The sequence below is a fragment of the Drosophila tropicalis genome, unplaced genomic scaffold, assembly GCF_018151085.1.
Source record: "Drosophila tropicalis isolate 14030-0801.00 unplaced genomic scaffold, ASM1815108v1 contig_158, whole genome shotgun sequence".
Taxonomy (NCBI): Eukaryota; Metazoa; Arthropoda; class Insecta; order Diptera; family Drosophilidae; genus Drosophila; species Drosophila tropicalis.
In genome coordinates this window covers 6,315,139-6,327,610 of record NW_027172602.1, presented here as the reverse complement: position 1 = coordinate 6,327,610, position 12,472 = coordinate 6,315,139, and the positions used below count along the sequence as shown (strand labels likewise).

The 12,472-nt window shown below is 37.2% G+C and overlaps 1 protein-coding gene across 2 annotated transcripts; it reads right to left on the bottom strand.

The window, feature by feature from the left end:
* Positions 1-3,041: 3,041 nt before the first annotated feature.
* AP-1gamma (adaptor protein complex 1, gamma subunit) lies at positions 3,042-11,634 on the bottom strand. 2 transcript variants are annotated; one of them, XM_068297726.1, is made up of 15 exons: positions 11,057-11,193; positions 9,350-9,888; positions 9,176-9,237; positions 8,804-8,945; positions 8,544-8,732; positions 8,213-8,451; positions 8,070-8,146; positions 6,698-6,954; positions 6,030-6,625; positions 5,825-5,963; positions 5,479-5,755; positions 4,954-5,412; positions 4,746-4,895; positions 4,571-4,678; positions 3,042-4,494 (listed from the first exon to the last, which is right to left on the bottom strand). In XM_068297726.1, the coding sequence occupies exons 2-15, from the start codon at positions 9,364-9,366 to the stop codon at positions 4,384-4,386; spliced, it is 2,823 nt and encodes a 940-aa protein (XP_068153827.1). In that variant the 5' UTR covers positions 9,367-9,888; positions 11,057-11,193; the 3' UTR covers positions 3,042-4,383. The 2 variants fall into 2 exon arrangements, with proteins under 2 accessions (XP_068153827.1, XP_068153819.1); XM_068297718.1 differs by lacking the exons at positions 9,350-9,888; positions 11,057-11,193 and adding an exon at positions 11,564-11,634.
* Between the last annotated feature and the right edge of the window lie 838 nt (positions 11,635-12,472).

The window sequence follows — 12,472 nt, the reverse complement described above, 5'->3', positions numbered from 1 at the left end:
CCACCAACTCCCCCCATCGTCATACGTAGAGCATCACTTTGGCATTTTGTGGGGCAACCCAATCCCAGGCTCTCGACGCTGTCAACTGCCAATTAGCTGAGCATTTTTCAACATTTTAAATTGTCTTCCCTCCCCTCCAGAATGTGCGTGTGTCCCAAAGAGTCTTTTTTCGTGTGCGTTCGAGGGGGAAGGGGCTCTGTGTGTGTGTTGGAGCTTGAGGGATGCATTCTCTTTGCTTAAGTGAGTCGTCCAAAGCGTTTCTGTTTTTATAACCCCCTCTACCATCCGCCCCCTTCACCGATCGCCTTACCTATGAGAATGATTATGATTTTTTTATATCGGGTATATAACTTTCCTTCAACGATTCGACATGCACCATTCTACTTGATACTTTGCTACAGGGTATACAAAAGTTGTAAGTATTCTTGCCAGTTCTTTTTTATATATGTACATATATACATAGTTGTTTTTATATTTTTTTTGTTAATTTTATTTCTTTGCCTTTTTTGATTGTTGTTTTTGCTGCCTGTCAACTGTACAGCGTGTGCTTCATTTATCAAAAAGCAATTACAATGTTATTTAAAGGCGCATGCGAGGGTGTAAGAGAGAGAGGGCGACTCAAAGTGTGGGTAGGGGTAGGAGGGAGGGGGGGACTGGGTCAGAAGGGGCATGAGAGGTAGTAGCTGTGATAGAGAGGGGTTCCGATAAAGATCGCCCACCTGTCAAATCATTTAATTTAGCAAAATTTTTGCCAAAGGCACGAAACCCAAGAGGACTCCTTTCTCCACTCCTCTCTCTTTCTCTCTCTCTCACGGTCCCTCTTTCTCCTATGATTGTCTATATTGTTGTATAGATAAAATATTACAAACAAACATAAACAAGCAAAAAAAAATATAAAGGCAAATATGTACACATAGATATAGATATGTCGAGAGAGGGTGCCTCCAAAACATATTGTATTACAAGGAACATGAGCAACAACAAATTATTAATTTCAAGTAGACAACAAGAAGGACAGTCAAGTAGATTGAAATGGGAGAGGAGAGGGGACCTAGGAGGCGAGGCAGAACAGATGAAAAACAAAAAAACATAAAATTAGACTATGGCTAAAAACGAAATGGAGAAGATATCTGTAAGGGGGGCATTAGATGAGAATCATCCGAGTGGGTGGTGGCATAGAGTGTGGGGGTGGGGATGAAAAGCTAGCATGTGTTTGCACCATAAAAGGTTTCTCATTACAGTTTTCTCCTTGTTTTTTGTTGTTGTTTTTTCCATTTTCTCTTTTTTTTTTTTTTTTGGCCAAGGGTCGTCGCATCGTTGCACAAAATTACTTTTTTTTTTTGTTTCTTTCTTTCTCTTTACAAGTGCCTGAAGGCAAATGATGAGCAGTGAGCTGGAGCTAGAACTAGGGCTGTGGTGGGGGGTAGCGGGAGGAACTACAATGAGAACAAGCAGCCGCCCAAGGGGCGATTTGATATTGTAACATTTTTATATGCATGGGCGTTGTCAGCTAAAGCTAAAAAGGGGTGAACATCCTTTCTTCTTCTTTTTGAAGTCTTAGCCAGATTATGACTTATCGTATTCCCTCTAGTTATGACAGCATTGAGATTACTTAAGAGTAAGAAAGGGTACAAAAGTGTTGAGAGACCACATCCATGGCAAAGGGCAAATGATGCCGTTGTGGCTGTGGCAGAGTCAGTAGAGATACACATACATACATACAATATCCTGTAGATATATATAATGTACATACATATATCTATATAGAGATGCCTATACAGTTGGTTGTAGTCTGGGAGCCTGGGCGAACATGTTCGATGCGAACATATGCGCACAAGTTTGATACAAAAGGATAAGGCACACACACACACACAGAAAGACATACAATATCCTCCCAGTCAAAGCCAATGCGTCGGCGCTTCAATTCGCTGGTCCTCGTCGTCCTTTTTTTTTGGCGTGGCACAATTCACGGGTTGCCGCCGTCATTTGGTGCTGTTGTTCACATTTAACCTTACCAGAGGTTACGTTCGAGGGAGTGTGAAAGAGCATAAATAGGAACGGAGCACACAACCTGGCGAGCTTACCGCTTTCCCATTGACAGCCACCCGCCACCTCCCACACTTAAAGACAGCTGGCTGAGCAAAATTCCTAGGCCAGGCGCAGCTGTTACCAACCATCCTTTACCACTTCCACACACACACACACACACACACTCCTTCTTCTGCAATTGACAGCCATGAGAAAGCCTTGACATGTTGATATCTCTCCAGCAATGATTTCTATTATTCGCATTTGTTACACTGCTGCGATTTTCGCTTTACTGCGACTGTCACACACACAATTATAATGGGAATAAGAGGAACGCCAAAGCGGCGGGCGCAACGTGGGATTAGAATTGGGATTAGGATTTAAAGAAATGCGGCAAACAGAAAAAACTTATGGACGATAAGGAATTCGATTAGCTGATGACTATGGCAGCTGTTATTTGTGACTTTCTGTGAAAGGGAATTAACTTTTCTTCTTCTCTTTTTCCAGCTACTTTAAATGTGTGAAGATGTCGAAATTGCCGAATATTGAATCTATTTCCTAAATTACTTTTATAGGCCAGGCCACATCATGTTGCTGGCCATTCATGTTGCTATCAACCATGTTGCAAGTCATTCATGTTGCTAGCGATCAATGTTGCTAACAATAATTCTCTACTAAAGAATATTTCAGTATCGCAATTTGAATTGGACAAAATAAAACCAATTTCTATATATCTGAAGTTTATTTTTAAGCTTCTTATTTTAGAAAAGTTGTACTTACTTCAAATGCCGAAAACCATCCACCCAAGTGGTTAAACATCTCAAACATTTATGAAATTCAAAAATATCTTAAGAAACGATTTTGAACATTTGATGCAATATTTGGCTCTGAAAACTTTTAAAACTCCAATTTGTAAGCACTTTTTGTTTTTAGTTTTTTATTTTGTTATAATTTATATTTATTATAGATATTATCTAGTTTTCCACAGTGCTCTCTTTTGTTGTTATTCTTGATTCTGTTGTTTCAATTCTCATCTTTCACTTTTTCTTCGTCTTTTTGTTTTGTTTGTTTAAGTACGTGCGCACAGGAAATAACAATATATAAATATATATGTATATATCTGGGGGAGGGAGGGGGGGTTATTAGGAGGAATTAATGTAGATGTGTTGGGAGAGGAGAAATCGTCCCTAAGCTTTTTTTGGCGTAAAAGCTTTGAAATATAAAAATAACAGATTAAATCATGATCCAACAGGTCGATAAATAATCGATAATTATTCAAATGGCATAGCGCGCTCATCCTTTCTTGCTTGCCATATTGCTATAAAATGCTAAGCTTGTTGGTTTTAAATGCTCCTTTTGCTAAATAATCCGACACACACACACATACACAAATTCAGTTTTTATATGCATATACATATATGTACTTCTTTAAACAGAGGCCGTTCCGTAATCAAATGGAATTTAGTAATACGAAATTTTGGAATTTTTTTGTTTTTTTTTTTTTTAACTTTCAAAGTCAAAAAATAATCTAAAATCTAAGGTAACATTTATGATTATTCTCATCTATTCTTACATAAGGGGGAGGAATAGAAAAGTTCAACAGGTAAAACCTATTAAATTTGTGGAACGGCTCTTAATACATGAATTTTGGGTGTGGTGTCATTAGCTTGTGGACTAACATACATACGTATGTATATATATATTCATATTCATATATGTATATATATACATATATATATATCTGACTTTTATTGTCTTAGAAATTAAACAATACAGAAAATTATATATTGGAATTTGTCTTTTACAGGGAAAGAAAAAAGCCAGAAAAAAATGTTTGTATATGAAATCTCTAACGGTTAATAATAATCATTATGATTTGATGGATAAATTAAACTACAAACACATATGCATAAAAGTATAAATTATAAAAAAAAAAAAATACATATATTTTAAATTATGTTTTTTCTTTGTTTAAATTGGAGCGCTGACTGGACTGGACTATTTATTTAGGCTAAGGTTTAAAAAAGAACACAAAAAACAACAGCGCCGATCGATCTGCAATGTGCTTTCATTTTCTCTTCATCTCTCTCTCTCTCTCTCTCTCTATCTGTTTTTCTATCTATCTGATGTACATAGTAGATGGAAAAGTGTGTTCTGGATGTGTGTGTGTGTGTGTGTGTGTGTGTGTGTGTGTGATCATTGTGTATGTTAACTTATTTTACAGTAAATGTTTTAGAGTTGTTGATGCCACTGCCTTTTTTTTTGTTGCTAGTTGTTGTTTGCTTAGATGTTTTTACTTTTCTGGCTTCATGATTTGTTGTAATTTACACCACTGCGCTTTCTCTCTCACTCTCTCTATTCACTGGTGGACGGCTGTTGCTGCGGAAACCCGCTAACCTCTGTCTCCTCCACCAACTGTTGGCCATCGATCGCGTATTGAATACGCAAACGCATACGCAAAACAGCCTTCAATTGAGAAAAGAGAAAAACAAATTAGAATTCAAAAATTGTTTTAAATGAATCTAGAATCATTTTCACTTACATTCGAGGTGGCAACTACTTGGATTTCCTGCGTTATGACACCGCCTGGAGGCAGGATGTAACCGGAAGGCGGAAGCATTTGAAGATTAAAACTTCTTTGCACAGCCGCCTATAGTTTGATGAAAACATAACTTTAGTTACAACATTAAGGACTTTATTTCTAGTGCCTCACTTACCTTAAACAAATATTGCTCCAATGTATTGTCTGATTTATTTGTTGTTGTCATAAAGATCTTCATGCAATCCTTGCCTATAACAGGAACCAATTCTACCAGCAAACCATTTTTATCCAGTGCCGTCAGCTTTGGTGCATTCAGTGGTGGAGACTGTAAAAAGTTGAGTTGATCAGTTCGATAAAATTTCTCCACTTTAGGGTTCACTTACCACTGTTACATTATTAGAGGCTGCTGTTGGATTTAGATCACCTAAAAGGTTGCCACCATTGCCATCAATAAGGCCACCACCACCACCGCCGAGACCACCAAGCATGTTGGCCAAATCATTGCCATTTGTTGGTAGGCTACTAATGCGTCCTTGTCCACCAGTGCCCGCAGTGCTATCCAAGCCACCAAATCCGCCCAGATCAAGGCCAGCCAACATGTTATTCATGTTACTGCTAGGATCGCCGCCGCCACCAAGAGTCGTCGTTGTGGCGGATAATGCTGGAGCTGACATATCCAAATCGAGCAAGTCTAACAAATCCTGATTATTTGATACTGGTGCTATATCATTTGCGTTGCGTGTATTCTTTTTATGCACAGCATTGGACAGATCTGTGGCCACCACCAGATCGCTAGCACCAGCTGACAAGTCTGTGCTGCCCAAAAGATCAAGCAGGATGTTCTACAATAAAAATAATAAAGTTATTAATGATATATCCTGATTGGAGATAATGTAAGCGCCACTCACCGTATTTTCACCCATAGTGTTGATATTGCTTTCGATTAATGCATTTCCACTGCCCTCTGTTCCATTCTCAATGACATCGGGACTATTGTCATCGAATGAGCCACTGCTTTCGCCATTTTGGGAGCTAATCCTGCTTATCTGCATGGCTGGCATCTTTTCAAGCAGTGCTGGACGCAGTTGCTCATAGTTTCCAAACAGCTGTGTGAATTCCACGCCACGCTGCTGCAGATCCACATTTAAATGGCTGCCAAACGAGGTGATTAGGGCTTGAATTTCCCTGATAATAAGACAAGAGCGATAACATTATTACCAAAACATTATCTAACAAAAGTATGTTGTCACTTACTCAACACATTGCTGCAAACGAGTGCTTAACTTGGCTAAGGAAACCAGTGCATACTGTTTACTGGTGGTCGAGACTTGAGCAGAGGTTAAAAACTTATGATACACAGCGATCAAATCGCTCTCAGTGGGACGTTCAAATTCTGTAAGAGAAATGATAAAATTAACAACAATTGATTAAATCATATCAATCTCTGTCTTGAACCCACCATCCTCATTGGAGCCGTACATAAACAGATCTCCGTATTCGCCTATAGCCCAGACGGCAACCTGTAAGAGGGGCTGCTTATCCTCACAATGATTTGCCACCTGCAGTGATTCCCAGAAACGATTCGTGATATAGGTTTGCTCCGACACGGGACTGCTTGACACTAACTGAATAGTGGAAGATACAACATCATCGCGTACATAATTGCCAGCGGCAATCAATACGCTCAACTGTGTATCCAAATGCCAACGCGCTGTGGGTGAATAACGTTCGGCGGCCAATATCATGCCCGAACTACATTGAGCTTTAAATTCGGCATCTGCCTTCTCGAGAAACAGCAACAGCTCCTTGGTCATTGTACGTATATTTTGTGCATTTATCAATGCGAACGATAGTTCCATTGCCCGGCGACGTATCGAGACATCCGGATCCTTGAGGCACTCCAATATGGTGGTGCGATGCCTTTGCACCGCTGATGTATCGGCATGAACTGTACGTAGCAGCGTATTAAGTGCCACATAACGAATATTCTTATCCGAATTGAGTAGGAAACGACCCAGAATGTTCACAGCCAGTACACGTAGACCGCCTTCAGAGCTAAAATAATGACAAATCTCATATATAAGTTGCACAACGATTATATATACAAATATATATTTGTATACTTACCGTATATCCATTATGGACAATACTGTCTCATAGAGTATGGTATTACCAACATTTTTACTAGTCTCCGTATTGGTTGCCACCTGGGCCAATATATCGTTCATTGCCTCCGATGCATCAGGATCATTGTGTCCCAAAATGCGCAATAGACGCAAAATTTTCACCTGCAGAAAGGGATCACTTACACCGCTCACATCATGTTCTGGCGAATAGCCACCGAGTATAAGATTCTTCAGTATACGCACTAAGTTCGGCACGATCTAAGAATAAAATCAGTACAAAAACCAAGCGAAAAACAAATAAAATACAGAAATTATCAAACATATTTATTAACAGATTATTGCATATATGTAAGTGCTTTGGTGCTTATTTGGCAAATTAATGATTGCTCGATTCATGTATAGAAGTGATGTGCAAGATCGAAATTAGCTTGTGCCAAACTTTTTGTGCATAGAAAGTATATAAAAATAGCTCTTTATTTACAAGTAAGTACTACAATATAAAATTAAGATTCTTTCAATAGGTAAATAAAGTTTATTAGCACCAAAAATTTGCAAAATCTCAAGTGGCTTATATCTTGAACACATTAAAGCATTACATTTTAAGCTCAATTGCCGATGAGACAATTTCAAAAACGTTCTCACTTGTAACATTTTAGCCGATAGTTTACCAAACAAAAATTATTACTAAACTAAAACCTAACTAAACTACTACTAAAGGCAGCACTACATTTCTACATTGTATTTGGTTTTTCAAAATAGAGAACGTATCCGAAAATTGGCGGTAAAATAAATTTTGAAATATACAAAATCAAACCAAAGAAAAACTTTCAAATAAAAAAAGGCATAGGTAGACAAAACTTGAGATACTTTACATTAGATTTTAGGCACAACATTCATACCTCTCGATTTCCGCTATCCTGGCAAGCAAATTACAACAAATTTTATTTTGCGGTTGCGCGGTATTCGATCAAAAACAAAATAAGCATCAATAATTGTAGATAAAATATGTAATGGGTTTTTTGTTGGTCTTGTTTGTGGTTTTTTTATCATTAGCGCAAATTAAGGCAATAAAATTTGAACAATAAACGGAATATAATATAGAACAATTGTTTATCATAAGCGATAGTCGGACACAGGATATGACCGTCTGTTCTAGAGGCGTATTTTATGTCGACCAAAAACAAAATACAGTAGTATTTAAACAAAAATATAAAAGGTTAAACTAAATAATAGCATATACATTCATGTATATGTAAATGTATATGTCCTGTGGTGGCGTGACACTGACCCAGCTGAGTCAGTAATTATGTCAATTAACTTATTCGTTCGTTGTTTGGTTATGTGTAGGAGTATAGTTTAGCTCGAGAACTTACCTTTTTAAAGTGCATCAATGTATCCGAACTATTCTCGCACATTTCAGTGATGAGTGTTACACCGGTGATCAAAATGCCTTGAAATTGAAAAATTCATTAACCAAAATTTTTATATATAATTAAAGGAATAAATAATCACTTACCATGATTCTTTTCGCTAAGTAGAGAACGAGTGGCTGGCAAAAAGATCTCCATTAACTCTGGAACGCGACGAATTACACGAAAAGCGCATAAAGTTGCCTTTTTTCGTATATAAGTATTCGGTGATTTCATGAGACGCTCCACCTCGCTGGCCAAATCTCGTGCCATTTCGGGTGATGCAATGGCACCCAATGTACACAAAGCCAGACCCACAACAAATTGGGTTGAGCTATTCAAATCACTATGGATGGGATGGGGGGTTGAAAAAAGTAACACATACAAATGTTAATTAAGTCTCCACCAACATCATCATCATCTTCTCGCTAAACTCACTTCTTTAAACAATTCGTGATCAGCAAGTGAACATCTTGCCGTTCATCCAGTAATAGCATTGCACCCAAATAGCCAATACGTTTATCTGTGAAACGCGTACTGGCTGTCAATTTAAGGCACTCCAGTTGACCAAAATGAGCCGGATAGCCAAGCATGTGTATATACAAAAGCTTGGCAATGTTGCGACAACTACAATACAGGATAAAAGGAATACATTATTGACATTATCGGAATTTATGTACATAGAATCTACAACTCACCGCCATACAGAGTCCTCCTCACGGAATGTGCTGCGTATATAGGCGCACTCTTTATTAACCACAGCCCGTTCCTCTGCTGCAGTACGAGCGGCACGTATCTGTCGGATGAGATCGCGGAGGCGTGTGGGCGTTGGCATTCTCACTGTAAGCAGAAGATCAGGAATGAATCATTGGAACAAAAGATAGTTGTAACAAATTGATATGTAAATTACATTAAAAGCTACTCAAAAAAGACTGTAATTAAAATAAAAACAAAACAAAGTCTTTCTTCTATGACTATAACGGCAAAGGAATAGACTTTTTAAGCCACTGATATCCAGAGTTACATACTTATAACAGGATCTATCAAGTCCTTATTGTTTTTGTACTTACCTCTTTCAACAGCTTCTGTGAAAGCCTGACGTATGGTGGCCATATTAAAGGCTGGATTAAATCTGTAGAATGATTTGGAAAAGAATAATAATTAAATTAAATTGCAAAAAAGATTCATAGAGTGGGAATCGAAAATTGTCGTTGTAAAATGGAGAAGATAGATGTTTTATATACCCATGCTCGGAATTCATTTTGTTGTTGTTGTTGGATCACACTTTATGTAAAGATGCAGCAGCAGCAGATGTGAATGTGGCAGGCAGGCAGGCAAGGAAATTGGTGTCTGCTTTTTGCTGATGTTGCTTGTTGTGTTGTTGCCGGCCTACGCTTTTTTTTTTGCTTTTTTTTTTTGCTATGTGAATGTGGATATGGTTGTGGGATCTCTAGGGAAAGGGGAGCTGCAGCTGCAGTAGTGGGTAGGCGGCGGCAACAACAGTAATATTTATTTTTCTTCTTTCCTTTTTCTTGTCTTTAAAAGAGACACAGACACGACAATAACAACAACAAACCAAACAAAAAAAAAAAAAAAAAAAAAAAAAAAAAGGAATACGATAACAAGAAAAAGAGTTTCTCTGTCTCTGTCTCTCCCTCTCGCGCTCTCTTCGTTTATGACAGCCGGCCGCTAGATTTCTTCACTCTCTCGCTCTCTGACTCGCTCTTGGCTACACACTCGCTGTGCCTTTGCTCAAATCTCAAGTTAATGTTTATATTACCAACTAAAAAAATGATAAAATATTGTATATGTTAAATAGAAGCATTGACAAACAATGTTGTTTTTGTTGATCACTGATTATGAAACTAAATACGTCTCCTTGGGCGTGTTTGTGTGCGTGTGTGTGATAGAGAAGGGAGACACATGATCTTTTAAGTAAATGAGAAACACAAAACTAACTAATATTAACACAGGTTAACAAAATTTGTAGCCAATATATGTATGTACATAAAAGTTTCATTAACTAATGTCAAAACTAATGTATTAATTGTGAAATTTACGAGATTCAGATAGAAATCGTAAATAAACATATGTAAATACATACATACATATATAAAAATCCAATTGGAATGAAACCTTTTTGTATGTTAGGTTCTAATTGTGTTGTGGCCTGTGTATTTTAGGGTTTCGCTAGTGATAATTGGAGATGACAAAAAGTGGGAGTGCAAACCGCATTTGACCAATACATACGTATGCACACACTAGCACTTTGCAAACGTCCAAATGAAGTTCAAATGTACATATATGTATGTATACCTATACTTGCATACATCTATGTATAAGTGCATATGTATTGGATATGCACAAAAAGCGTGTACGTTAATCTTCTGAATTAATAACAACAAAACCTCCCAAATGATTCATCTATTCATTTAAGATACGCTTTGATATACAAATCGTATATACATATGTATGTCTACCCACTATAATCGCTTTCAAGACAGGCTTAGAGGCAATTAGAACAAATTGGTAATTGGTATTTATCAAAAAATTGTCACAATCGAAAAAAAAACAGCTGCCGTCATCAATAGACACTTGGAATTGCACAAAATACACATGTATGTATGTATGTGTATCGATTAACCAGGCAACATATTCACAATAAAAAAGCTCACGTCTTTTTATGTACATTGTATAAAATCACTTGAACGTTCTACTGATTTGTATAGGCATTTCAATTTGTTAAAATTTTCCAAATTTTTTGTTAAAACTCTGCTAATTTATGAGATTCATTGAACATACAAGCACTCACACAGGGCCACACACTCACACACGCACACACACTTGGCCAGTTCTCAGCGTATGGAGAAAATACTTGTATTCCGTTTTCTTTTTGTCAACTATTTGAAACTCTTTTAGCTAATTCTTTAGTTGATTGGCTTTGTAGGGACCTGCATTTGCTGGCCACCGCCACCGATCCAAACAAAAATTAAAAAAATTATCTTTCAATGCAAAAAATGTAACAACGCGACAAAAGATTTAACAACGCGACATAAGAGAGGAGCAACAATAGTTTACTTAGTAAGAGTAAGCGAGAGAGCAACATTAACAAGCAACAGAGCCATAAGGGACTAAGGCGTTTTAAAATATCAAAAAAGAAAAAAATAATAATAAAAAATACCGCAAAAAATACCAGAATTGAAAACTTTAACGGAGTGCAATAAGGAACAACAAATTCAACAACAAATTTTCTTTTTAAATAAATAATTAAATATTCAATAAAAAAATTCTATTTTTTTGTTTATTTCAAGAAATACTTTTAAAAGGTCGACATTTTCACTTGACGGCCACACTGGCAAGAGATAATAACGTCATTTGGTTGTTTAAAAAATTCAAGCACACACATATCTGTTTGAACATTCGCATTTGACTTTATAATTCGTTTTTTTTTTGCTTACCTGCGATTATTTTCAGGCGGTAAAACACTCCAATCTTGCTCATAATACGGATACATGATTTCTCTATATACAATACACGAAGAGCACAAAACGCTACAAACAACCAAAACTCTCACTGACAATGCGGGGAAAACTAGGAATGGTATAAAATGGTGATAAGGCACCTTTGTGTTTGTGTAGGTGTATAGGCGTTATCTAATGTACATTTACAGGTAAAGCTCCCCAAGTTAATGGTGACCCAAAATAAGAGTTCTCATCATTGTATTCGGTTGGCTGCGCTTGCGGTTTGGCATCGAATCCAATCGACTCTAATCAACTAACCCAACTCTTTCTAGGACGTTGTGTTTGAAAATCTAACAAAAGACTGAACGGACTTTGTGGGGATAATTAGATTGCAACTCAACCGGCCGTGTTGCAAGCATATTTGGGGGTTTCTATTGGCGAGAGAAAAACTACACAAAACTTATCTATGGGCGAACTGATAAGAGTCGTCGAATCGTGAGAGTAACGCATACATAAACACAAACAACTTATCTATATGCGTATGTAGTATGTGGTTCTTGTGTTTCTTTTCACCTTTTTGGATGGATAAGCGTCATTGACAGGTGATAAGACAACTAAAACTAACAGACACAACCTTTATTACTATCACTCCAGGCAGAGCCGTGGCCTAAAAAGGGTATAAACTGTAACTAGATCACAAAAGAAAGCACTATTCAAATCTTGGATTTATTCAAGAGTGCAGTAAATTTGAAAACCTTCCGACTCACAAAGTATGAAACATCGGACTGAACACTAAAAGCCGGGCATAAAAACCACAATAAATAATCTACATAGAACAGCGAATCAGTATAACTCACGATGTGATAAATTCAGTTATCAATATAATATTATTTATATACAAATAAC